At 42.3% G+C, this 25,649-nt stretch overlaps 4 protein-coding genes across 36 annotated transcripts in view; 3 read left to right on the forward strand and 1 right to left on the reverse strand.

Annotated features, from left to right (window-relative positions):
• LOC131668249 (uncharacterized) overlaps nucleotides 1-3,029 on the forward strand; it is an 87,557-nt gene extending 84,528 nt beyond the window's left edge. For all 6 annotated transcript variants that reach the window (XM_058942268.1, XM_058942270.1, XM_058942269.1 and 3 more), the window contains one exon: nucleotides 771-3,029. In XM_058942268.1, coding sequence (XP_058798251.1) covers nucleotides 771-941 — 171 coding nt within the window. In that variant the 3' untranslated portion in view covers nucleotides 942-3,029. The remainder of the gene's footprint in view (nucleotides 1-770) is intronic.
• A 506-nt stretch (nucleotides 3,030-3,535) lies between these two features.
• LOC131668250 (DNA-binding transcriptional regulator BolA) lies at nucleotides 3,536-4,532 on the forward strand. Its single transcript, XM_058942274.1, has 4 exons — nucleotides 3,536-3,794; nucleotides 3,956-4,182; nucleotides 4,252-4,320; nucleotides 4,392-4,532. The coding sequence occupies exons 1-4, from the start codon at nucleotides 3,767-3,769 to the stop codon at nucleotides 4,470-4,472; spliced, it is 405 nt and encodes a 134-aa protein (XP_058798257.1). The 5' UTR covers nucleotides 3,536-3,766; the 3' UTR covers nucleotides 4,473-4,532.
• Nucleotides 4,533-4,769: 237 nt separating this feature from the next.
• On the reverse strand, nucleotides 4,770-8,435 carry LOC131668248 (set1/Ash2 histone methyltransferase complex subunit ASH2). 2 transcript variants are annotated; one of them, XM_058942267.1, is made up of 12 exons: nucleotides 8,323-8,435; nucleotides 7,713-7,964; nucleotides 7,356-7,517; nucleotides 7,097-7,275; nucleotides 6,850-7,022; nucleotides 6,643-6,778; nucleotides 6,036-6,244; nucleotides 5,748-5,925; nucleotides 5,546-5,690; nucleotides 5,316-5,451; nucleotides 4,993-5,244; nucleotides 4,770-4,909 (listed from the first exon to the last, which is right to left on the reverse strand). In XM_058942267.1, the coding sequence occupies exons 2-12, from the start codon at nucleotides 7,733-7,735 to the stop codon at nucleotides 4,805-4,807; spliced, it is 1,698 nt and encodes a 565-aa protein (XP_058798250.1). In that variant the 5' UTR covers nucleotides 7,736-7,964; nucleotides 8,323-8,435; the 3' UTR covers nucleotides 4,770-4,804. The 2 variants fall into 2 exon arrangements, with proteins under 2 accessions (XP_058798250.1, XP_058798249.1); XM_058942266.1 differs by having other exon boundaries at nucleotides 6,604-6,778.
• Nucleotides 8,436-9,132: 697 nt separating this feature from the next.
• The window catches only part of LOC131668231 (calcium-activated potassium channel slowpoke), an 81,868-nt gene continuing 65,351 nt past the window's right edge, over nucleotides 9,133-25,649 (forward strand). For 26 of the 27 annotated variants that reach the window (XM_058942208.1, XM_058942207.1, XM_058942206.1 and 23 more), the window contains exon 1: nucleotides 9,133-9,977. In XM_058942208.1, the coding sequence (XP_058798191.1) occupies nucleotides 9,603-9,977 (375 nt within the window). In that variant the 5' untranslated portion in view covers nucleotides 9,133-9,602. The remainder of the gene's footprint in view (nucleotides 9,978-25,649) is intronic. The other variant, XM_058942227.1, reaches the window with a different exon arrangement.

Raw genomic sequence — 25,649 nt, forward strand, 5'->3', positions numbered from 1 at the left:
AGCCGGGCGCATTCGAAAACTTTCTTTCTGCCTGCCGTTCGTGCTACGGGCGCGCGGCTGTGTGCGTGCGTCTGGAATGCGATGTGGGGGAAAATAGGCCTGTCTCTGTCTGGCGTGCCTTTTCCCTTGGCAACAGCCGGCGCACGCACACGCGCGATTCCGTTTCTTTTCCTTCGCACTGCATCCACGCTTAGGCTTATTTTAGAGAGCGCGTCAGTCTATTTTCAAGCCGCGTGCGTGTTCGAGGAGCCGGAGGAAAGAAAAAGACAAAAACAAGGATTCGCTTGGCGCGGGAACGGAGAGGATAAGGGAAAAAAAAGGCAAAATAAAACGAAAAATTCGCTCGGCGAGCGAGAGACAAGCGGCGGGGCATGGCTATAACGGAACAGAGGGAGCGACGCGACAGACGCGACCTATACACACCTCTACAGCAAGGCAAGGCAGTTCAATGACCAAAATGAGAGGCGGCGCCGAGCGAGCGCACGCTTATACACTGGCACGCCTCGCCAGCGGCTTTATCGATCACGAAAACGGGCCCTGCCTCTCTCACGCTTCCGGGGGTTAGCTGCTGCTGTTGCTGCTGCACTCGTGCAGAGCTATAGAGCTTCTCGCTCCCTGGGTGCGCATCGCGCCGCCGGCTCTCATTGATTCACGGCTTCGCGTGCGACCCCCCCCCCCCCCCTGACCCGGCAGTCCAGTTTTCCGCCGAACCAGCGTGTGCAATCCTTGCCGAGCGCGAGAATAACGACCAATTTGCTTTATCGTTGCAGGACACACTAGTACACGGGCTACAGTCGGCGGACAGGCAAGGCTTTGGAAAGAGTTTTCGTAAGAACTTGGGTGGACGCTGGCGTCGCCTGGTGAAAAGGAAGCCGGAAAACGAGAGCTGCGCTATACCGCCAGAACTCAAGGATCAGCTCAAGACCATCTACGTTTATTAAGATTACAGCGTTTATCAACTTGTTTGTTTTAATTAAGTATGCGTCAGCAGCGTCCGCTCTATTTAAGATTTCTTTTGCGAATGAACACTACGAATGTTTATATGTTGCCGCGAGAAGATCTGGACGATCCGCAACGCCGATGATATCAAAAATATGAAAAACACCAACAAACACGTGAGTGCCTTCCGCGTCGACGTCGTTAGCCATTGTTCATTCGCTCGTTCGTTCGTCATGGTTTTGACTTCAAATTTCGATTATATGACTAGTTCAAAATTATAATTACTTGCAAGACTCGAGCGATGCGAGGAACGATGAGGATGAAAACCAGCAAAACATTATTAGGCGAGACGTCATAAGAGAAATTGATAAAAAAAGACGACGCTACGCGCGACTACGTAGAAAAATTGAAAGAATTAATCGAAGCCTTCATGAGACTGATCGTGGTTAAAGGGTGTATACGGCATAGGTGTACGTCTTTAACGCGGAGCCCCCCTCTCTCCTAAAAAAAAGAAATAAATAAAAAAGAAAGAAGCGCACGAGAACGATAGTGATGATGAAGAGTATTTTATTTTGCCTTCGGGGTATCTTTTAGTATTAAACATGAGAGAAAAAGATTAGCGATGGACTCTCGGCGTTGCCCTTCCAGATTGTGCGTGTGTGCGTGCGTCTATGTGTGCGTGGGATATCAGTATATTTCTCGACGAATGTCAAACGAGAGATTGTTTTCTCGTCAATTGTTAGACTCTTAGTTAAGTCTCGGCAGCTACGGCTCACCACGATCTTTGTACATAGATATTTGTAAAAGCGAAAGCAATAAGGCGCGTATCACGTATCTTTCACTCATACTTTTCCTCTTCAACTCTTCTATTTTCTGTCTTTTCTTTTGTAAGTCTTGATTGTACATTTATAAGCGAATAGAATTGTTGGTCCTTTTATCTACTTGGCTATCGTCACAGGGATCAATAGTGGATGATGATGATGATGATGATGATAATGATGATGATGATGATGATGATGGTGATGATGATGATTAAGTGTCCTGCGACGATATTGCCGACAACGATGAATTCAACGGGATTGACTTGAGACTCTCTTTAACTCGGTACGATAGCTCACATTGAGCTTACACTATATACTAACCAATCTCCGTCGAAATGGTATTTTAGTTGAATTGTTGTATTATGTTGTTACGTAGATCTATCGGTTGTATTTGACGATAAAAAGAATTTCGTTGACTATCACCATTACGTGCACAAGAGCACCGTTGAAAAGCTTTACTAGAAATGATTATTATTTATTATTTTTCTCTATTTCAAGTCGTTGATTATTGAGATTAACACTATTTTTAGATGAATATTTTTCATATGATTGTTGTTTCAGAATAAAAAATAAAACTCACGAATAGTATCTATTTTTTTAACAAAGTATTTTTTGTACTGACTTTCAATGGTGCTATCGAGAAGAAACAAACTACTTTGGGACAGTGACATTGAACGAGAAATAACAAATTTTCATTGCGCTCATTGCCCAAAGAGATTGAACTTGTCGCGCTGGTTAAATTATTGCTCGTGACCACTCCTCGAAAGTTAGCGTTTCAGGAAATAATAAAAGAATAACTCCATCGATGTGTTACAAAAAGCTTACATACTCGACCAACCGGTAATCGTCTCCCGAAACATATGTTGACTAATTAATCATTTTTTTCTTCTTTTGCTTGTCTTCGTTTTTATCGAGATCTGCTAGTGGCATAATGATTTATGAACAAGAAAAATAGAAACAAAAATAAAATTGCGAATCGAAACAGCGATGCGTTTTATTGTAACGAATGAAGACCAACGATGTGCCTAAAAACATATCTGTTTAATGTAATAAGAACGAGGCTTCAAAAGCCGTCGGTTTATGTGAAAAAGTGATTTACAATAGATAGATCAAAGCTGCGCTCTTTTATTTCCTAGTCACTTTATAATAATAACGAAATTTTCAAAGGACTTGTACCATACATAGAAAAGAAAAACATTTACGCAGCTTTTTATTCTTTCATATCCAATGTTCTAATGCAACAATATCAAATAAAGTATTCCAAACGTATACATCGTTATATTATATATGTTATACCTATCTCCACAATTTTATTTGTATTTGCATATTATTCGAAAAATCTGTCAACGGTATAAAATTCTTAAAATGTACTCAACGTTCTTCAGATTGTTCTTTTTATTTTTTATGACCCTGAAAACATTTATGAGAAAAAATTATTATGCTTGATTTAAGAATAAAATTTATTTAAATTTACAGACTGTAAATTTTAACTGTAAATGTATTTACAGACTTAATTTTTTGTTCAATAAAAAAGTATTATTCATATTTCATCAATTTGAAATTGACACTTAACCTATTGCACAGACTCTAAAGAAGAATCCGTTAAAAAAATGAAAAAAAAAGAAGCGTATGAGAACGGGAATAATGATGAAGAGTATTTTATTTTGCTTTCAATGTATCTCTTAGTATTAAACATGAGAGTAAAAGATGCGTGATAGACTCTCGGCGTCGCCCAGATTGCGCGCGTGCGCGTGCGTCTATACATACCTACATGCATGCGAGTCTCTGATAAGAGTAGACGACAAAAACATCTAAACCATCGCCATCTTTTAGTCTTTTACTAAAATAAAGAAAGATAAAGGAGTCTATTTTCTGCAGTTTTTATAGTCGTTTTCAAATTGTACAAAAACAAATAATAGAAGGTAGTCTAAGGTCAATTAATTACTTCAAAGTTACCTATAATTTTTAGTATTCTTTAACGTACTATTTAACGAGACAATTGGTAAATGTTAAAGGTGTTCCAAAGATTTTCAGGTTAGTAGAAAGCAAAAGTACCAATTTTGAAATGACTGCAATCAATCCAAAATAATTTTTACTCAGTATAAGTGTCGTCTAGCAATCCTATAAAATCTTATAATCAATCAATAATTTTTAATGCATTTATATTAAAAAAACTCATTATTTACATATTACAGGTTATCAATTCAGTACACAATTGTTTTTTCGCAATATGTTTAAATCACCGACTAAAAAATGTTCAATGTTTACAAGTGCATTAAATAGTAAGTTGAATCTAGCATTTTCACCTGAACATCTAGATATCATCAACGAATCTCACAAGCATAATGTCCCTGCAGACTCAGAAACACATTTTAAAGTTATAGTCATATCAGAGCTATTCACAGATGTACCTATTATTAAGGTAAATTAACCATGATAATAAATTGTAAAACAAATCTTGATTTATGTATAAAAATTTTTTATTATATAGCGACATCGAATGATTTACGAGGTACTTGAAAATGAGTTACAAACTGGAATTCATGCTCTTTCAATTATAGTACGTAAATTATTCAGTTTATATCATAGTCATGTTTGATTACATTTTTTATTTATTAATTTTCTTTGTAGGCAAAAACACCAATTGAATGGTACGAAAGCCATAAAAATATCACACCCACTCCACAATGCAAAGGTGGATTTGGACAATAATTTATAAAAATTTGTTTTTACATATACAATTATCTTTTGAAAATGTAAAGTCAAATTTTTTCAGAAGTAATAGTTTACAATTCAACGTCGTGTATTTTCAAAAGAACATACCGTTATATCACATATCTAAATATAAAAAATTTAATGTACTAAATACAACTTTTTACATTGTTACTTAAAAAATTTATTATAAAATAACAATAAATTCAATTTTTTTTGCAAATAAAAAACTAATATGTGAAACTAATCATGAAGTTTTAAGTTATGATGTAATATCTTTTTTGTAGCCTGAACAAATAAAAATAAAATCAAACAAAAAAAGGCCACTAATGTCATAATGCAAAAGTATCTAATCTTAATTTTCCTTCGTTCTCTGTAAAATATAGCATATCTGCCATGCATTGCTCGGCTATAGCTTCTTCTGCTTTTTCGTACAACTAAAAATATAGTTTGTATTATAGAATTTCCAAAGAATTTTGAAAGCTAGTAAAATTAAAGAAAACGTTTTAAAAACACTTACTCCTCTAAAATTAACGTCTTTGGGAGGGTGCTTGAAATTTGGTCCAAAATTGACAGAGACAGTGGCTGACTTATGTATTGAAATACTCGGATAGTAAGCACCATTATAAATATTTACAAATGCCTCACCCTGAGGTACTCCATTTTTGTAGTATATGATTTTGCTGCCCATAAGAGGCTTTAATGCTCTTATAGCATCAGGAACTGAATCTTTTTCTTCATAATATAAGTGACTTTTAAACTTTACTAAAGGCTGTAATTAAAATAATAATTAACTTAAAATAGATTGCTTTTATCATCAGTTATAATTTTTCAAAAGCTTACCCGATCTTTATAAGTATTAGGAATATGGGTTGGACTATGAATATCTGGTAAAATTACAAGAAATCCTAATATATCTCCTTCTCCATATCCATTACTATAATGCTTTCCTCTGCTTTCATGAAAACGTGTGCCTTTTCTAAAATTATCATAATTTTTTCGTAAATTTTTCATAAATAATTTATTAACTCATGAATAAGATGTAGGAACTTAATTTTACAATAAATTCTTACCGAGATCGCCACGAGTAACCGAATTTATCATATCCTAGAGGCGCTTGTAGATTGGCATATTCTTGACCCCAGCCAAGTCTGGTTGCAGAACCTTCAGGCATTTCTTCTATAGCAGCTTCCCAGTACCATGTTCCTCTACATACCGCTGTTCATATAAAATATTTTAATTAAGTTACAATTTTAAAAATGATCAGTGACTTACAATGTGTAGCCCTAATCATGCAATATCCTTTATCGCCAGTAACAGCTAATCGATCTTCTGACACCTTTAACTGTGGAGCTCTGTCATGTAGAGCAAGAAGAACCGAACTTGGACTCAAAGGTCTATATAACCATCCTGGAATAGGTTTACCTGCCCAGTCACTGCTCTCGTCAAATTCCTGTACATAAAAAATTATTCTTAAGATTCAAATTTGTATAAAATATAGACTACAAATAAATAATAAATATATGAATATATGATGAAAACAAATTGTGATGACTAACTTACTTGTCTAAAAGGTGCATGTGGATCAGGTTCTGCTAAAATGTACCTGTAACCGTCTTTGTTCCAAGGATGTTCCAGTGGATATCCATGGGCAGGTAACTTTGGAACCACCAAGTCTGAGCCTCTACCCTTTTTACCTGCACCAGCTCCAGTTCCTTCTCCAGGAAATTTTCTTTTGGCATTACGTCCTCTTATTCCACCAGCCATTGGTACTATCAATGTTGAATTGAAATAAGTATTGAAAAGTACCAATTTTAATTAAAATAGCGAAATATTAAAGCACAGCAAGGATTGGTATATATTATATAGTTCTAAAAATAAGTGAATGAGTGAACCATTAATATGATACACTAGCAATGAATATTGTAAGTGCCCATGTGCAAAAATAACATTAATTTTTGTACAATCATCTATTGTGTTACTGAAAACGTGGTTAGTTACGTTATTAATTATGTGATAATTATTGATAGACGTAAATATATATGACTAAGCTGATAAAATAATGTGTTAGTCTTGAAGGAATTGCAATTCTTGTTCAAGCAAGGGCATATTTCTTAATGTTTGTACATACCAACTTGTTGTACTCCCATTTCAGTTACTTTTAACGTACCTCCTTTTATCATAGCTTCATAATTAGGTTTAATTGTAAACAAATCAGAGTTTATTAGTCCATACAGTGATCCTTCAATTTGATTTTCTTCTGTTATAAAAAGAGTTCCAAGATCTTTTGTTAAAGCTTTGAAAATCTGAAAAAACACTTATTACTTTATCATACATTTATTATTTAATTTTTAAAATGCTAGAAATTATGATTTACCCTAGAATGCCATGACTGTGTTACTCTACGAGGCATGGTAGTGATACTTTCCCAATGCATCTCAATAAATGGTATTATATCTTTATCTTTATGAAACAGTAATCTATTATTATTTTCTTTCTGACAAATCTGCATCAAATTGGCAATTGCAGTAACACACATTTGAGGAAATTCTGTAAATTATACATAATTATCTCAATCATTGTCTGAGTCAGTTGATAAAAATCATAGAATCTTAATATCTTACGTGCTTGGCTCTTTTTGAAACTTTCAAGTCCAGTTTGTGAGCAATTTTTACACATAAAAACATAGTTTGTCATAAAAGGTACAAGTTTTCCCAATTGGTAACCAATGCAAGATTCATGAAACCATCTTGTGCAACTTGCGCAGAGTAATTCTGCAAGGTTTAAATTTCTATCTTTACCGCTGTAAAAGTAAACTTACTCATAAATTACTCATGATTCATCTTCATAATGCTCAATAGAGTTAGTGATTTGATGATTTACCAATAACAATTGCCTATTTCGACAGCAGTTGTCCGTCCATTTGTTTTTTCAGTTGCTTCTTCTGGTTTGTTGACATCAATTTTTGGTTTCTCTTCAGCTTTTTCATTTTCTTTCTCATCCGCAGTGCTGTTTTGTGAATTTTCCGTAGCCTCTGGCGTTGTACTATAAAATAAATGAACATCTCATTTAAAATGGTATTAAAAAGTCTAGAAGTAATAACATTATAACCTCCAAAAAATTCTTTTTCACTGTCTGAAATTGTTTTATAATTGATATATTCCATATTTGATATTATCATGAAATAAAATCGTGTGAGATTCGTTACAGAATCTTGTAAATAAATAAACAATTATTTACCTCTCTTCTTTTCCAACTGACATTTTGGAGCTAAAAAATTGTAAACAAAGTTGTGCACGACAAACGACAAGAGCGTGAAACGACAAAGATCAGCTCGCAGCGTTGCGTCGTCGAATGTGAATCGAGCCGCGGCCCGCGACATGCGAGTCGTGACGAGCGCTAGCAGCGCGTAGAGCCTCGATGCCGGTGTCGTACAGTGCTGCCACGCGCGGCATTTTCAAATTGTTGGTATTTGAACTACACCTAAATATCCTTCTCAAAGAAAAAGACCATAGTAAAGTATCAACTAAATCATTAATACACTAACTATTAAATTCCATGAAATTTTCAGTTTTCATAATCATAACAATTCTATATACTTTGTTCAATGGCAATGTTAAGTACGGTTTAAATAATGCGGATAAGCAATGCATAAAATAAACAATACACAATGTACGACAATTACGAACCTTGTTTACCGACAAACGCCAACTAAATTAAATTTCATGGTAATTGTTTCTCATGCAGAAACGATATTTAGAAAAGCCCTAACGACAGCGAAAGACAGAAATAGAGTCTGAAATTGTCATGGAGAGAAACTCCTCAGTAGGTAGAAAAAAATGGTATTTACGTCTAAGGTGGCATTAACGCAGCAGAAAACTCGTGACGCCATATACAGATGATCGAGAACGAAAGCGCGCAGATGTGAATGAGAGGCGCGTGGCGTTATTGCGAAGGAAAAATGAGAAAATAAAGGGCCAGCTCGGCAGGCAGCTCGGCGCAAAGCTTGCAAGCTCGTCGCGCTCTGGGCAGAGCGGCGGTGGGGAGGTCAGCTGCTGCTCCCCGTGGCGCAGAACCGTCGCGGTCGTCGTCGTGGTCGCGGTCGTGGCGAGAAAGACAGGAATAGCAGCGATGCCCCTCTCACGCTAGGGACGAGTAATCGTCGGACAGGCGAGAGAGTTCGGAAAGAGAGCGGAGCGCGGGTTGCCGCGGATCGATAGGCTTAGCGGGCGGAGGGGGAGGCGGCATAGCGTAGACTGGTCGCTTGGCGACTACGTCAGGAAAAGCTCGCTTATTGGCTTGCGGTATTGATTGTCTGGTAGCGGGTACCGGAGCGAGCGAGAGGGAGTAAGCGGGAGGGCGGCAGGGAGGGAGCGAGCGAGAGAGCTGGTGCGCGCGCCGCTGCTGCTGGCTGGCGCTGCTGGTGCTCGTGGCGGCGGCAGTGCCGCTCAAGCGACGGGACCGTCGTCGTCGTCGTCGTCGTCGGGGACGGACAATCGTCGTCGTCGTCGTCGCCGTTGTTATTATTGTTGTTGTTGTTGTTGTTGTTGTTGTTGTTGTCGTCGACGACTGTCGGGCGGACGAGGCAGCGAGGCTCGGCCGTGGCGACGCTCGGTGAGACTCCGTGAGACTCGGTGAGGCTCGGTGAGGCTCGGTGAGGCTCGGTGAGGCTCGGTGAGGCTCGGTGACGCTCGACGCGGCGGCCCGACGAGAGTGTGCTTGTGCGAGCGGCCGCGGGCCGACAGTGCGCGCGGGCGCGGGCAGAGCTTGGCAGTCAGTGTCGAAGGCATCCCCGCAAGTAGGTCAGCGAGAGCGCCGGTGGCGAAGAGCAAGGCGCAGACGAGGGCCCGATTATGAGAGAGGATCGGCTGGTCCGGCCGGGCCTGGGGCGGAAAGCAGTAGCAGTCGAGGCAGTCGCGGCGGAAGGAGGCGGCGCCCCCCGGCAGTCGCGGGCCCAGCCGAAGCCAAGCTGCCGTGGCTGCGGCCGGTGAATGTCGTCGGTGCTGCAGCTGGCGGCGGTGGTGAGTCGCGTCGAGGAGGCGGAGGAGGCGGGCCGCCGCGGCCGAGGGCCGCCGGCGCAGCGGGCGGCGCTCGCGGGCGAGCAGGGCTCGAGCGAGCCCCAGGCGGAGTATGGCCTCGGCGTGCAGCGAGGACGCTGCCGCCGCGGCGGCGGCTGCGGCGGCGGCGGCCGCGGCCGGGATGGCGTCGGAGCAGCCTCCCGGGATGGACGAGGACTGCCTGAAGGTGAGGCGCTGGTGGTGCTTCCTGCTGTCGAGCATCTTCACCTTCCTCGCGGGCCTCCTGATCGTGCTGCTGTGGCGCGCCGCGGCGTTCCTCTGCTGCCGCAAGGAGCCCGAGTTCTCGCCCAATGACCCCAAGCAGACCAAGGAGCAGAAGCAGCAGGGCCGCCAGCAGGGCAAGGAGTTCGAGGGCACCTTCATGACCGAGGCCAAGGACTGGGCGGGCGAGCTCATATCCGGACAGACCACCACTGGGCGCATTCTCGTGAGTCCGCTCCGCTTGCTACCACCTCGCCGTAAACAAACGCCACGGCGTGCTTCTGCCCCGCGAGCTCTCGCCAGCGCGCTATTTGCAGGCGACAGCAGCGCCTAGTCACCGTGCCAGTCGACCGCCTCGCCTTCGGGGCTTCTTCCCCTGCCCCCTCCCCCTCTCGCGCTCTCTCTCTCTCTCTCTTTCTCTCTCTCACTCTCTCGCTCTTTCCCGTCCTGCTACTGCTTCTCCGCGCTGCCGCCTGCTCCTGCCAACCATCCCAACCTACGTCGCCCCGTCACTTCCGCGTGTCGCCTCGCTTCGCGCAGGTACCGCTCGACTGTTTACGTGGCCCGCGGAGGCGCTTGTCGTCATCGATGCTTAAGGAGATTATCACTTCGCCGACGCGCGCCAAATAACGATATACCTTAAACGTAAACACGCCAGGTGCGTGTTATAGACGCTAACGCGAGCGAGAAAAGTGGAGCGCGACTCTAAATTTAACCTTCCTTTTCGCCGATTTTTTACATCACGACGACATCGCGACGTCGAACAAGCAAACTTGAATGAAATCGCTTCCAAGTTCATTTGTGGAATGTGAATTTTGACGCGGAAAAAAATATCTCATCGAGGAAATTTTTAATTCCATGTGCGCGTTTAGAAGGTAGCATGTAGAGAGACCTATGGACGAGTACTTGATTATTAAAGGCTCGCGAATTCGCTGATTGCGCGCCACTTCATAGGCCGCATTTTCGAAACGATGTCTTCGTAGGGTCAAGGCATCCCTTCTAGTAGATTGCCGAGGCCTTCGTTTATTGCCTGTAATCTTTCGATATACAATTTTTTCCTGCTGTATTTTTCTTTCTTCGCGAAATTTCTGTTTATCGAATGTCGATGCGATTCAATGTTCACTCGTACGAACAAAAATCGAGAACGACGCTGTTACTTTCACTTAAAGCTCAACAATATAATTTTTCGTGTGTCCAAACCTGAAAAGAAAAGCAACAAATCTTCAAATTTTCGATCGCAATCGTATCCGCACCAAAAAAGTCAATTAACAATACTTCTAGCATCTTCCATTGTCAACAACAAAATCCCTCGACTATCCACTCAACACTGAAAGTGCATCATCCTCTCGTTTCCTCTCCTGTACCGAGAGTTCGGAAAAAATCGACAAAAAAGAAGAGAGAAGATGAAGCGCGATAGATAGATAGAGAGGGAGAGAGAGAGAGAGAGAGAGAGATACACACACACACACACACAAAATTAAAAAAAGCTTTGGTCGTTGAATTTGCGCGTGCGCGAGTTTTCTTCATACACACAAAGCAGCAGCAGCACGAGGGAGCGAAACTGGTGCGGCGATGACCTAGTTTCTGCGCAGGCGAAGCGCGCGCGAGGGACCGCTCACTCTCTCTCTCACTCTCTGCTCTTTTCTTCATTATGTACCGTGTAGCTCGTATATACGTATACGCACCCACTTTCCTCCGCTGCGAGTGCGTGCGCGAGAGCTTGCGAGGGCGCGTCCCTTATTTTTGCATAGGTACATCGGTAGGCGGCTGGTTAATCGTCGAATTTCGCGTACGCGCCTTGCAATTAGATTGCGATCGTCGAAATTACGGGCAATCTAGCTCTATTGCATGCCCTCGATGATGTATAGTCGTGCACCGTTAATTCGCTGTTTACGATCTCGCGCCTGCCGCCAATTGCACGTAGCCTGTGTCTCAGCGCATCTCACTGGTTCACTATTTAGAATGGGGTTCGCGAAAATTCGTGTCAAGGGTTGTTTATGTACCTTCTTCAACACTTAACGCCGTTTGGAATGGGCAGCACATAAAAATTTCCGTACCGCGAGTACACTTGAATACATTATTTTTTATTCGCCTGCGATAATACGGAAGACGTTGACAATAAACGTCAAACTGTTTTTTCGACCGTTCATTCACCAAAATTTGTTCGTCGAAAAACTGCAGGATCATTTTATTTTTCGCGTTGCACGTTTAGAATACAAAAGTGCAGCTCGTTTCCTCCTTCCTTTGTGATGCGACGTCCATTTTATACAGTACCAAGGGTTTTATTCAAATTCGAGCGCGAATTTTCCACGTATGACCTCCTCGGAAGCTTGATCCCTCTGTTATATATGTACGTATACGTTCACCTATATCGGTGAGAATTTATTGGCGCGTAAATTGAACACTTTGGCAGAAGTCTCTTTCTCCCTCGCGCGTCCGGAAAGAAGCGCGCGCGCGAGAAAAAAAGAGGAAAGTTTTATCCCTTGCCGAAGAGCTCTGGCGAGCTGGTATTTCGCGTTTCTACGCGTCCGTAGCGCACTATTTATCACAAATTTGAGCATCCGCTCTTTCTCCCGGTTAGTAAATCATCTTGCCGCGCACCAACTTTGCACACATTTTTCGCTCTCGCTGTACCGCAGAAGAGTCAGTCAGACACTCTATCGCGCGCGGCTATACACACAAGCACGCGCCATTCAATGAAGCGTTAATCCACGATCGACTTGAATTACCTGCACACAATGAGAGAAACCCCTTAGTGCTTGAGTCGCCTATAGGCTTAATCCGCTGAAGCTCTCAACGCGCTAATCGAAGCGTTGCATAAAAATGGGAAAAAAAGAAAAAAAAGAAAAAAAGAAGAGGCCAGCCCCTGAGTAATTGGGTCAAGCGTGTGTCCCGTCAGGTTCTGCCTCGTTATAAGGGATATTCCTGCGAATTTATTCCGCGCCTTCTTCTCGCCGACCGACATTAATTAACCGAAGAGGAGAGAGAAAAAGGAACGAGTCGCACGCACGCACGCGCCGCCAAGCAAAACATAAATATTTATCGGGGACTAGCCTGCTACTCTACTTTCTATTATAGGCGCGACTACGCACACTCTGCCCACGAGCCGTCGTTTGCCCGCTTTTGCGTCAATTCAATTTGTCAGAAGCGATCCAAAGAGGAGACGCGCAGCTGGTGCCCAGCGCGACAATAAAACTGAGTCGCAGACAATCGCCGTGCGATCCATTAACGATTTATCGCCGAGTCTAGCGACGGCGACTATTGTCGCGCGCGAGAGCAAAGTCAAATTTCACAAAAACGTATCCCCGACGTTCTCTCGCTCTCTTGCAAAGTCGGGGCTGAACGGCGAGTCGGCTTATTGCCAGATATTGCATGCTCGCTGCGTCGCTTGCGCATCAACACTTGGCACACGCGAGCCCGAGTTTCGATGTCAAAGGTCAATTTTCTAACGAATTTTCGGTCTGCTTTTGGCCAAAATCAAGTCGCTGGATTTTCGCGATCGACAGGCTTGTCAAACGATAAACTGCTCGCGCTTGTGTCGATTCGCGTGCGGCGACGCCTCCTGTAATTCACTGCGGCAGACTCGCTCGCCTTAATTTTTACGCCTGACGATCATCCGAAGGGGATGCGGAGCAGGGGAAAGTCCAGCTCGATTTGGGCCAATTTGCCACGTAGCTGGGCGTCCAGTTTACAAGCTCGCAATCAAGCCAACGATTGAATTTGCTATCGATCACGCGCATGCATATTTCAGCCGGTAAAGTTTGGTCTCGCCGAGTAAAATCCACGCTGGCAGTTCACGTGAAAAGTCGGCGCCGAGTTGTAGAGCGCCCAACCCAGTTTCTGCGCTGGTTCCTTTATCTGTAACGGCACTGCAGACAATTGCTTTCATCGCTGCGAAAAAGGAGCGTGATTGGAGCTGCGACGCCGCTAGGGAATGCCTAATGAAGCCGTAATTAGCTGCTAATTATGTAGTGCTATGAGACGGATAGCCTAGTCGACTGCTTTGCATTCTTCTATTATTATTCGCCGCTGCGCGCGCTTATTTACCTTCCATTACGGATAAATAGATCGTTCGTGTTCTTTTTCCGCCACCCCTTCCCCCTCCCTACTCTCTCTCTCTCGCTTTCTTTCTGCATACCAACCTCGTTTTCGCGCAGTCCTATATTTTAAAAGCACGGGGAAGGTTACATCTGCCGAGGGACGTAACCCAACGCCATCGAAGCCGTTGAAGCGCCGTGTCGCATAAAGGACACTCGAGGCTGAAATTGAATTTCCTCCCGGTAGCACGCATCTGCCGCTTTCTCGCGTCAAAATACGAATGTCGCTTTGTTGCGCTGCTGCACATCTGTAGAAAACGATGAGAGCCTCTCGTCCTTATTATAAAGCCGAAAATTTGCTATCTCAAAGAGATTCAATGACAAATGTGCCCCTTCGCTTTCTTCTTTTTAATGACCAGATTTATTCTTATTGCCGCGAGTTTTATTGGCTATTGTTAACGAAACAATCTCGCTTTCCGAATGCATTTCCTTTCACGAGTGCCAATCAGCGCCAAGCATCCTTTTCGGGACGTTTGCAAATGCAGATAAGTCAAAAATATCGTGCGATAAAAATCCAACACGCGTCAAAAATGGTATGTCGCGTCGGAAATGAAGCAAAGGCTCGCGTGAACGAGCATCTCAATAGCCTACCACCCCCTTCTCCGCCCCACACACACACACACATACACACGCTCTTGAAAATTGCCGGAGGGGAATTAATGGCAATCCGCCGGGCTCTCCGGCCAATTTCGCGAGAACGGATATCACGGCCAGCGAGTCGAAAATTTCCAATGGGCTTGGTCGATTAGTCATCTCGAATAGTTTCCCCTTGCTCATTATTAATTCCCTAAAATACTTCGACGGATTTTCTTCTTCTTGACACTAGTTTCATTGCGAGAATGAAGCTTTTCCTTGAGCTCGTCGTACAGATAAAGACATTTGTGAGATATATGCGGTTTCCTTTTAATGAGAAAAAGCAATATCTCTTGTAAATTGTTATTGTAGCGTGTATGTGTGCGATATAGAGAGGAATGTTTAATGAGGTGATGTAAACTTGAGAATTCCATTGTAGCCTAGCTCAGCGCCTGTAATATTTTTTTGTGTATATCGTCATGCGCAAATTTATGCTCTTTTAATATTATTCGCGCATACGTTGGATCCTCATTTACGATTTCTGACGCATTTAGTGTTTTTCCTTCAATCTTGCCAAGTGCCGACGAAGAAGGAAAGGCATTAATTATGCACCCGCCGAATGGCAACGTAAGTTTCAATAATTTCTTCTTTTACAGCGTGCGTCAGACACTCAAATTTGACGGCATTATTTAAAGCAAAATTGCGAATTGAAATAGCGTCATAAAGAAAGAGGAGGAAAATAAGCAACGATCCAAAGTCATTCGTGTAAAAGTTCTTAGTACACCATTCGCGATAACCCACAAAGAAATTTTACGAGTGGCAAGATAAAAGTCCAGTCGTCTTGTAGAATGAACTGCAAGTGTCATAAACTTCATAGAAATGTAAATTATTCCAGGATAAATAATCTACATGGCATACCATGTACGCGCGTACATGATGCATAAATCAAGGTTTTTCTTTCGAGTCTCGGCAACGATAAATTCTACACATATTCGGCGATGATTGATTTTTAGAATGCCAATTCGTACGGCTGTATGTTTTTGCAGTCGACTATAACCTGTTGAGCTTACAATTTTTTTACGAACTTGTCGTTACAAAAATGAAACGAAGCTGTTATTGCTTGTTTAATCAGATAAGCTTATGAAGAGGTGAAGTGGTTCAGTTCAGAACCGATTTCTCAAAGGCATCGGTCGACCGCAACGTTTTTCCGTGAAGAAGGTGGAATGACAGCGATGAATATCATTATCGAATCATTAATATTTACGCAAAAAAGTGTAAATTCCACAAAAGTAATGATGAGTCATGTCGACTTGCGAGAAGCAAACGTAACATCAGATTGAATCTCATTCAAGTCGCCTCGCCTCGACAAGAATAGTCGCAGACGAACAGTGTAATTACCGGGTAAAACATCGTCTGAAAGCCATCTCCTTCCTTCAATATCCCAGGCGCGCGTAGCTACTGAACAGCCATTAAAATTCAATAAAAGCGCTTCTGTGAAAATTAATATCCGCATGGCGCAAGCTCCGTTTCGACCCGCGCCCACGAGGAGGGTGCGATTCATTAAGGCGGTCGCGCCGCTTTTAGGACTTGTAATCGATATATCGCGACAATGCGCAAATACGTATATCGACCTACATAATAGCCAAATATTCTTCCGGTGGCGCTCGCACGTATATATCCACGTCTCTGCGCACTGCAATATCGATCAGTCGTGCATATTTAATAATGCTGCGAGCTGTGCGACCGTGTTTTCGTACCTCGATCTTTCTTGCGGCCTCGATGCTTTTATTTCGAGGAACACGTAGAAGGTGTCGGATACGCCTTCAAACATTCATCGCTCGGACGCTTTTGGACGGACATCTGCATTATAAGCGATTTTCCAGACTCCGGGTGTGAAGCGTCAAAGCTTTAACATTTCACGCTTGACCCTTTCGCGTTTGCGCTTTCTTATTTCCCAGCGCGCGAGACGCCAGTCTATTTATTTACCGTGGACTCTTATTACCACGAACCTGCTGGCTGACTGCGAAGTATCGAAAAGCAATCCGTCGCGATATAAAATCAGTCGCGCTGCAACGGTGACAGTATAATATTGAATTACAGCGTCGACTGTACGCACGCTGCTCACGTGTGTTACGCGCACGAATTTCACTGCACATACGTATTCAATTGGCTTGACATAAATACGGGACTTTACGTGAATTGTCATCCTGGCATTCGTAGTATTCACTTGACGTGCGCGCTGTATTACACATTAGTTTTTTCCTCTCTCGCAAATGCAACGTAAGACCGCGATCAATTGATCTGAAAATTGCTGTCAAACGGAGGAACCGCCAAATCACACGACAAATCTATTTTTCGGCAAAACGTTTTTTCCAAGAAACTTGTACTATAGAGTGATAAATTTTCAAGTGCCATAAATTAGAGCGTCGCCGCATAATTATGAATTCTGGAATGTCATCGTAGAGTTCGAAACCAAGAGAGGTAGCTAATTTTTATTTATACAGTTATTAACTCGAGAAGGGGAAAACGTCAGTTACCGACACTCGGAAGAAAAATAGAAGGAAAAAAAAGCATATGATCGTCGGCTGTGTAATTTTATTTCAGCAGAGGACAAAGTTAGGGAAACTTTATTTCTCGCTTCATTTCTTTCCTTTTTGTTAGTTGCCTGCTCGTTCTCTCTCTTTCTCTCTCTATATGTGTGCGAGTATAATAATGGAAACTTTCTGATTTAAATTGTGTTATCCGACTTTGTAATTTATTAGTTTTGTTCTTCGTATCCTTGATAGGATCAATTATAGTTTCATCACATTGCGTGCTTATATGGTTCACAACTTTTCTTAGTGATCAAACTAATTTGATTATATCTATGCAAGAAGCACTTTCTAGCACAGCATCCGAAAGGAACGTAAAGAAACTTCGTTTCTCTCTCTCTTTTTAAAGCATCGAGCACTTTGCAGTAATTGACAGTGGGAAGTGCCAAGCGAGGTGTTACTAAAAGGCTCTAACTCAGAGAAAACGAGCCAGGAAGTCAAAGGACGAACGGAGCAAAAGAAAAAAGAGATAACCAAGGGCGTAGATCATATTCCGAGAGAAAAGTCGTTAGCAGGCCCTTGGCTTGTGGCCAGTTTCCATTTCCAAGAATGTAACAGATTTGTCATGTCTGCTTCGGCTCGTTCGTGCATGCGCGCACGCGTGTATGTATATGCATGTCTGTGTATGTGTGCACCGCAGAGAAAGGAGACAATTGCATTTACCTTCGGATAGTAACTATTCTCCTCCATTTGCCGCAGCTCTGACACGATTTTCCCCTGTGCCAAAGCCCGTTTCCCTTAATATCGCGTTACATCGATAAATTACCTTCGTTTGTAAGCCGAGCTTTGTCCTGCTGTCCTATTTTTTGAACGTAATCACTGGGTTCAAAGGGAATTTTTCGCTGGCTAATATATTTACTTTCAATTTTATTCAATAAGTGACGGAAAAGAGACGAATTTAATTTGTTTCTCTATACCTTGGCGCACAACCAGTGTTGTAAGTCATCCAAACCGTGAAAGTACGTTTACATGAAATTTTTGATTCACAGCACGTCCAGGCACTCTCACACGTATCGAGAATAAAAACATTTGATTTGGGATTGCTCCTACCTCGCGTCGAGTTTACGAAATCACGGGATTGAATTAAAAAAAATTCTTTTCTTTGTTACGCTTAATTGCACGACTCCAATTGACTGGGAATTAGGTGGCACGATACTACGAGATTAGTTTTGAGAACTAGTTCAGTGGCTCGGAATACAGAAGGGAGAAGGATATCGAGCGGCATCCGTAACGTAAGATTAGCGAAGGTGCGCGTTGAAAAGAAAAGCAGTGTAATGTGTTTCCCGATTTTTTACTTCTTGTTTGAGTACCGATGCATAGTTTGCACGAAAAAACAACTCTCTTGATGTAAATTTATTCAGCCTACCACAATAATATCGTGTAGGACTTGATTGTAGCGGGAGAAAACAAGCATAGACCAGTCTGACCATAATCGGCATTTTCTACTTGGCAATCTCTTCGCATCGCTTAAGACTGCTGCTGTTTTTACTTTTTTGCGAATTTTCTTCAGCATTACCATACATTTTTTTTGTTTGAAATAGAACAATGGAATCACTTATTTGCCAGAGCTAAACAAGTTTTTCTATAAACAAAAACGAAATTCTATAGACAAAATGAAAAGAATACGTCTCCGTATTAGCATCACGTATAGCCTTTATACAAAGAGTAAACGATCGTTCTTCGTGCCGAGAAGTAGCGACAGTCTATAAAGACAAAGACAAAAAGCTCGTCGTCGTTGGGCGCGTTGTTGTATGTGTTCTAATAACAAGTGCGGATGCTCGTACATTATAACATACGCGTGAGCGCGCGCGCTCACACACACATACACATACACAACCTAAGTTTCGGGAGTTCATCGCTCTTCCGTCGAGGCCGATCCACCCTCTTGACCAGCTCGTGTGGCTGGGCGTTTGTATTGTCTCTCAAGCTGGCGCCACACGACGTATGTGTACACCTACATAAATATTATACATACTAGCATAAAACTACGGTTACGGAGGGAGGAAAAGCAATGTTTTGGGTTTCTCAGCTTGTGATTTGTCTGTTGATTTGTCTCCAGACAATCTTCTTGTCTCATCCGAGCCGAAGCACCGCTATCGTCAGAAAATTTTCTTACGCGTCGAACTTGAATTCTCTCTCTCCCTCTCGCTTTCTCTCTCTTCTAATTTTCTTCTTCTTTTTGCTTTTTCTCGGGTACGTTTTTTTCCCTCCCTTCTTGTTTTTCTCTTTTTTTGCTTACAGCGCGTGGGTAAACTTGACCTGTCGTCATCAATTTTTCTTCCGTGCTTGTAAATGTACTTGCGAGCTTTTATTTGTGCTATTAATCATCGTGCTTATTGTTTTTGAAAGATTGCAAGTTCATAATTAGAAAATTTATTGATATAAATTTTTAACGAGTTTTCAAAAGCGCCGAAGCTTTTTATCGCATTAACGAGCTTAGTTCGATGAGCTTGTTTACGCAACGCCTATGAAAAGCACATAACTTTCAGACTTTCAGAAGTGTATGAGAAAGAAAACACAGGGGATACTTTATCGCCTACTTTCTCGCGATCAGAAAAGATTAATTGAGAGCAAAGCGCTGCGCGCCGGCCACGGTAAACTAGCCCAGTTTGTTTTGCCGCGCGCGCGGCGAAGAGTCTATAACTCAGGCAGTACGATATAATCACTTGATCGTTCTACGTAATAACGACACGCCTGCGCGCCTGCTTAGAAAAACAGACGCGTATTGTTAGAATTCATTGCCTCGCATGCACGCGTTGTGGACTTTTTACGGGGGCGTGCGCATCCGTAACGTTGAGGTATGATCCGCACTCACTGATTGGACTAGTTTGCTCATTGTTTTCGAGGGCAAAAGTCTATCTTGATTAAACAGTTGTCAACGCGTTTCTTGAATGAAGCTTTCAGTTCAACTTACCGCTTGCAATGATTAAGTACTTAAAACTTGAAAACAAATAAAACACTTGACTCTTGAATATTCTCAAACAGATGCACGAGCTGAAATGAAAATCTCATAAAAAGATATTTATGAAACCATAGCCGAATGAATATAAACCGTCGGTTTATTGCCCCACGCCATTGACTTTTGATCTTCCCGGAGTTTATAAACCCACAGTGAGCACCGCATGGCTTTTTGCTTATTTGGCTAGTACTTTGGCCAAGTTCTTTTTGAATTTACGAGAGATTGTTTTATTTTCTCTCTCTCTCTCTCTCTCTCTCTCTCTCTCTCTCTCTCTCTCTCTCTCTCTCTCTCTCTCTACCTTGGTGGATAATTGAACGCTGGAGCTAAGTTTTTACCCTGAGAATTTTTCATTGCGCAATTGAGAAGTATTAATTGATTTAATCCTTCTCTCGCTCGAAAACTTCGTTTCGGAATTAGCATCAAGTTTGAAGTTTAGTTTACAAAGTGTCGTTTATTCTCGGCAAATCCTCCTCTGCAGTTAAATTTCAAAGTTTCGATTTTGAGTAGAACATTTTTAATTAACATTTTTTCGAGAAAGTTGTTAATTAAAAATTAGACTTTTTCTTTTATTTCAGTCTCAACAACAAATTAGAAGTGTCTATCAGTCATGGCGTCGATAAAATATTCGCCATTTTGTCATACTCCGAAAAATTGGCAAGCTTTTGTGAGATTGAAAACAAAAACTTGTCTATTTTGTCTCTTTATACAAATCATTACGAGCTACGCCAATATACTGTAAGTCGATCGCTGCTGTAACGCATAGACACGAGATGGCACGCTTAAATTTAGCCGGAGCGAGCGTGGAATCGAGCGTATGTCAAAAGCGTTGCTACGGTCGCTACACGTGTAAATAGAGCTTTATAAGCTTGTTGGCATTTTATTAAAGTTAGACGGCGTGCGTGTCGCGTGCCTTGCTATATATATTTCAACGAAACTCTGCTCTTACGAACTTTCTTCTTTATTAATGTTGAGGTATGAAGGTCATGGATGCGTGGATACATAAAGTAGCTTCTCCTAATAGACGATCGATATAAAGCAAGCGTTCGAAAGTTTTTCCTCGGAGTCTGAGGAATCGTCACATACTTTTTTCTAATGGAGCTTTAAGGATTGACAATGATAGTGTTCCAAAGTCAAATTTCATCGACGAAACTCGATGAGATGCCTGTCAAAACGAGACTCTAACTCTGGTTAAACTTTTGATTGAGGTTTAGTCGATGAATAAATCATAAAAGAGCTTGAATCTACGAGCATTTCAATTTTCAAATCGAATTTGGTGGATTGCATTGAAGAAACAAAAGAAGACGATGAATTCGGGCAACAAAGCCCACAATATCAAAGAGAAAAGAAAAAAAAGGCGTGTGCACTCTGAATAATGCAGGATGTGAACTTGGGCCGTTCCATTTATCGTCGAGGCTCTTTCTATTTTTCTGTATTGCCATGCGAGTTGCTGCTGCACGGGTGGCAGTTGTATTATAAATAAAGCAGAGTTCGCGCGCGCATGCGCCGTTGTCATCAAATTTTCACACGGCCGATACAGCGAGAGAGAGAGAGAGAGAGAGAGAGAGAGAGAGAGAGAGAGAGAGAGAGAGAGAGCGAGAGAGAAGGGGTGAATGTTCGAGATTTCCTGCGGGTACACTGCAACAGTCGGTGCGTGACTTGGCTATTACTACTTCATGACGCTGCGGAGAGAATTGCAGTGGCCATATAATTTATTTAGCCATTTAAAACGAGTTCGGCAGCAACTCGGCGAGATAGCAGTCGAAATCCTTGCTTGATTGCGCGCGAGAAAGTTAGACGAGTTACGGTTGAGAGTAAGAGTTTGTTTTATACCGTTCTCACGAGAAAATCGAGTTTTCACCTCGCAGATTGCGACAAAGAAGTCCGAAAATGTTTCCCTCTGCGCTATAATATGTTGAGTAAAATTACCTGGATCCGCGGAGGGAGCAGAGAGTGAAAGACTTCCTCTGGCGAAGTACAATCTTATCATAGTGACTAATCACGTTGTAACATCAACGTGGCACAAAGGAGTAAGTTAATTCAAGGTATCAAGCGACCCGTATAATAGACTGCCCGTAACAGAGCTTGCCCGTTGCGCCTAAGATGTATATTTTGCAAACCCATATAATACTCGTATGTACATACTGGTTTACGTTCGCGTCGTATCCCTCCAAAGAGCTATATCTTGCTGGCACTGTGCGACTGTAGGCGTAATATCGACGACGAGCACGACGTTTCTCATCTAGTCATCTCTCGACAGGCAAGCACGTACGTTGATCAATTATCCCCGGGCTGCTTGCTTCAGCTGCGCCTGCTGCTGCTCGATTCAATGCTTATCCGTGCTGGCCGATGTTTAGGCTTTTGTTTCGCGCTTGCTGCCATTTTTTCATCGTTTACGCTCTCGCTTCAGCGGACGATATCTGCAGGGAGGCTTTGTGGCACTTAGTTTGCCGATTTTCGCGATTGCTAGATTTTTCAATCGCTTCGATTGCGACAAGCTGCATCTTACAATTTCACAATATCTTTCATGCGCGAATGGCTCTGGCCAATGTATTTCTAAAAAGTACTTAGAAAGCGTTTTTTAATCACGTAATCGCTCATAACTAGCAGAGACAAATAAAAAATGACAAGTGGCTACATAACAGCAAGTAATTTGCAGCTCGAAATCATAATTAGCATGCCTTCACGTTTGAAAGAAAAAAAAATGAAAACTGAAAGTTGTCGAAGCAAAGTAATCAGCAGAAAACTCGGGGCATTTGGAGAGAAAGCATTTCCGAGGCGCAGGGAACGAGGCGAGAAGCAGGCTTTTTAATTAAAGTGAATCCGAAAAGTCGCAATGCCATCTACTTAGCGCCGACAAACAGACCCATAACTCTGCTCGGTAGCCAATGAAAACGTCACTCTCTCTCTCGCTGGGGCGACGTCGACGTCGTCGTCGTCGCCAGAAGCCAAAACTCATGAATCAATCGTGCGCACGCGCAATAGTACTAAGAGCCGTGCGCGCGATAACCCAGTAACCCACATATGGCCCGTGCATATAACACGTCGGCAGGGGCACATTCCACTATATACCTGCGCACGACGCTGCACTGTAGTGTATCGCTCAGCACACTACTTGTTCCACGTAAACGTTTCCCTATTGTAAAACATTGCGAAGCGTTCTCTCCCTCTCTCTCTCTCTCTCTCTCTCTCTCTCTCTCTCTCTCTCTCTCTCTCTCTCTCTCTCTCTATGTTTGTATCTCATTATCTTAGGCGCCAAGCGTTTCAACCTTAAAACATTTTAGACGTGTTCTTTTCTTCGCTGCTTTTTTTTTGCTCGTTAGCGCACGCGATACTCGCCACTTTCATCCGTATCTGAGCGGGTTGAAATCATTAGCCGGCCGATTTCAATGTGGATGAGATAAAATAATTTTTTTGTCCGAGGAAGGGAGAAGGGTCACAACCGAGCTCGTCCTCGTAAACCTGCCCGCGAAAATTGTAATAAAGCTCAGCCAAGCTTTGTAATGAGATTACAGTACCGTCATAGTTTTTCAAGACCGTTAGCTTATAGACGGGATAAACTGGAATTAAAGCTTCCTTACAAGATAACGTTCTGTTCTACTTTAGAGTTACTTCAATTTCAATTCAATTGTTTGTCATTTACAGCTGCATCGGGCAATAGAATAAACACGATATTTTTCATTCCCGACGAAAATATGACAACTTCTCGAAGAAATATCTTAAGCGCAAAAGTACAAAAGTGCTTGAAAGGTACGCGAGGAAACGTCGAAACGAATTCCAAGCGCGCGGCGTACTATCTCATTGAAAACTTTTGCACATGCCTCGTAGTTTGCTTTCAAGATGCAGAGCGACATTGCTGTGCGCGAATTTTTTTTTCTATTTTTTCTGTTATGGATAACGGGCAAAAGCGAGTTCTGATGAACCATTTTTATTGCATCGAAATATTTTAGGCTATGCGTTTTCACTTGCAAGGCTAGTTTTTTGCCTTCAACGGTATAAACATTTCTTGAAATACGACAAACTATATTACCAGAATTTTTTTCAAAATTCTCTCGAAGAAAGTGTTGAAAGCTCGAGTAAACTTGGTCCCTGCAGACAGCTATTCACAAAAATCGAATGTCCATCCCCATACATAGCAAGTATACGGAGTACAGAAACAGGGTCGCGGTGAAATCGATCTGACAGCAATGCACAAGCCGAGGCGCTTTACTTATTAACGCCTTCTTGGCTCTCTCTCTCTCTCTCTCTCTCTCTCTCTCTCTCTCTCTCTCTCTGGTTATGCGCGTGTGCGCAGTGACAACGGCGCCCTCTTACGGGTGGAGATTCCTTCGATTTTCGAGTTTTCCTCTTTCCGCTTTTATTTTCTCTTACCAAGACTACGCGTGCCGCAAAGATTGCATCGGAGAAATGAGATCCGTTCAATGCTCAAGAAAAGTGAACGATCGCAAGCACGATAAAACTACTTGCAGAAGCGTGTTTACAAGCGTCCTTTCCAGTTACCAGCTCAGCGCTGAACGGACGACATACACACACAAACCGTTTCATTTTTGTCGAAGAAGGGTACTTCGGTCTATTTGCCACCAAGTCGCGCTTTATTCGCTCGTCTCTAGCGCAATCAAAGAAAAAGAGGAGCTCGTAAAACCTCGGTGATCGATCGCACGACACCGACCGAGTTTTTTTTCTTGTTGTTGCTCTCTTCTTACATTACGTTCTTCTTTCGCTTTGCGTTAGGTTTTTCTTAACGAATTGCCACCGAAATGAATTTCAAGTTTAGCAATGTTTACGGACGATCGTTAGTAAGGGCCTGACACCTCATCACCCCACAACCATAAAACGCGTTTATCATCGTGAAGTCTTTAAGGGCGTATAAGGTTAAATATTAACCCGGATAATTTAATGTGCAGAACGTATGGAGGGACGAAAATGAAAGTCAAAGTTTGTTAGTGATGGGCATCGATAAATAAAAAATTAGAATGGACCTACGAATTAACATTTTAAATGACGCTGTAAACTTTTGTTCTTAGGATACAAGAAACTTTGATACTAATATTCATTCGTAATGGAAGTGAGTGATACGACTTACTTTTGAATGTCCCATTACGAGGCCGAAGACAGTTTCGAATAATTCATGTTCAGATCCATTTCCTATATAATCAAACATTCCCTCGCTACACTCAATCAAACTCTACCGCAATTAGATCGTAAAGCTCGTAAATCTATCGGTGGAACTTGCAATTACAAACCAATTTCCTCGAAACTCTTAGAAAAACGAAAAGAACAAATACAGGAAAGTCATTTGTTCGAAAATTAGCCGCAATCGATGTCGTTTCAATGAGTTTAGTGGTATATGTTTTTGTTTCTCGCAGCTGCAGAGAGAAAGACACAGAGAGCAGCTCACAGCCCTGACCCTGAACCATCGATCGTTGAGTCTCAGGTGCTGTTACTGCTGCCGCTACTTTTCGGCACCCTTACGGGTTAAAAATACAATGACTCGTGTGTTCGTGTGTGCGTGTACGCCACGCCTTAACAGATTTAGCAGACGCTCTGCCTATAGATTGCTTGCCGTAACAAAGACTTATCGAATGAAAACTGTTTGATTTTCAAGAAAACTTTATCATCGTCAAAATTCATTTCGATCATTGTCAACTGTTCATTTTGTCACGAACTCAACGATGTAACAT

This window comes from Phymastichus coffea, unplaced genomic scaffold, assembly GCF_024137745.1.
Source record: "Phymastichus coffea isolate CEN01 unplaced genomic scaffold, Cenicafe_Pcof_1.1 PCOF00075, whole genome shotgun sequence".
In the NCBI taxonomy this organism is placed as follows: Eukaryota; Metazoa; Arthropoda; class Insecta; order Hymenoptera; family Eulophidae; genus Phymastichus; species Phymastichus coffea.

Bases quoted from the DNA above. Each gene is read 5' to 3' on its own strand.
- LOC131668248 (XM_058942266.1), bottom strand. From the start codon at position 7,735: ATGTCAGTTGGAAAAGAAGAGAG. The intron at 5,926-6,035 runs GTAAGTTAGTCA...TTTTATGTACAG, and splicing joins CACATGCACCTTTTAGACAA to GAATTTGACGAGAGCAGTGA. The intron at 4,910-4,992 runs GTAAGTGTTTTT...CTATATTTTTAG, and splicing joins AAGACGTTAATTTTAGAGGA to TTGTACGAAAAAGCAGAAGA.
- LOC131668250 (XM_058942274.1), top strand. From the start codon at position 3,767: ATGTTAAAGGTGTTCCAAAGATTTTCAG. The intron at 4,183-4,251 runs GTAAATTAACCA...TTTATTATATAG, and splicing joins CAGATGTACCTATTATTAAG to CGACATCGAATGATTTACGA. The intron at 4,321-4,391 runs GTACGTAAATTA...TTTTCTTTGTAG, and splicing joins TTCATGCTCTTTCAATTATA to GCAAAAACACCAATTGAATG.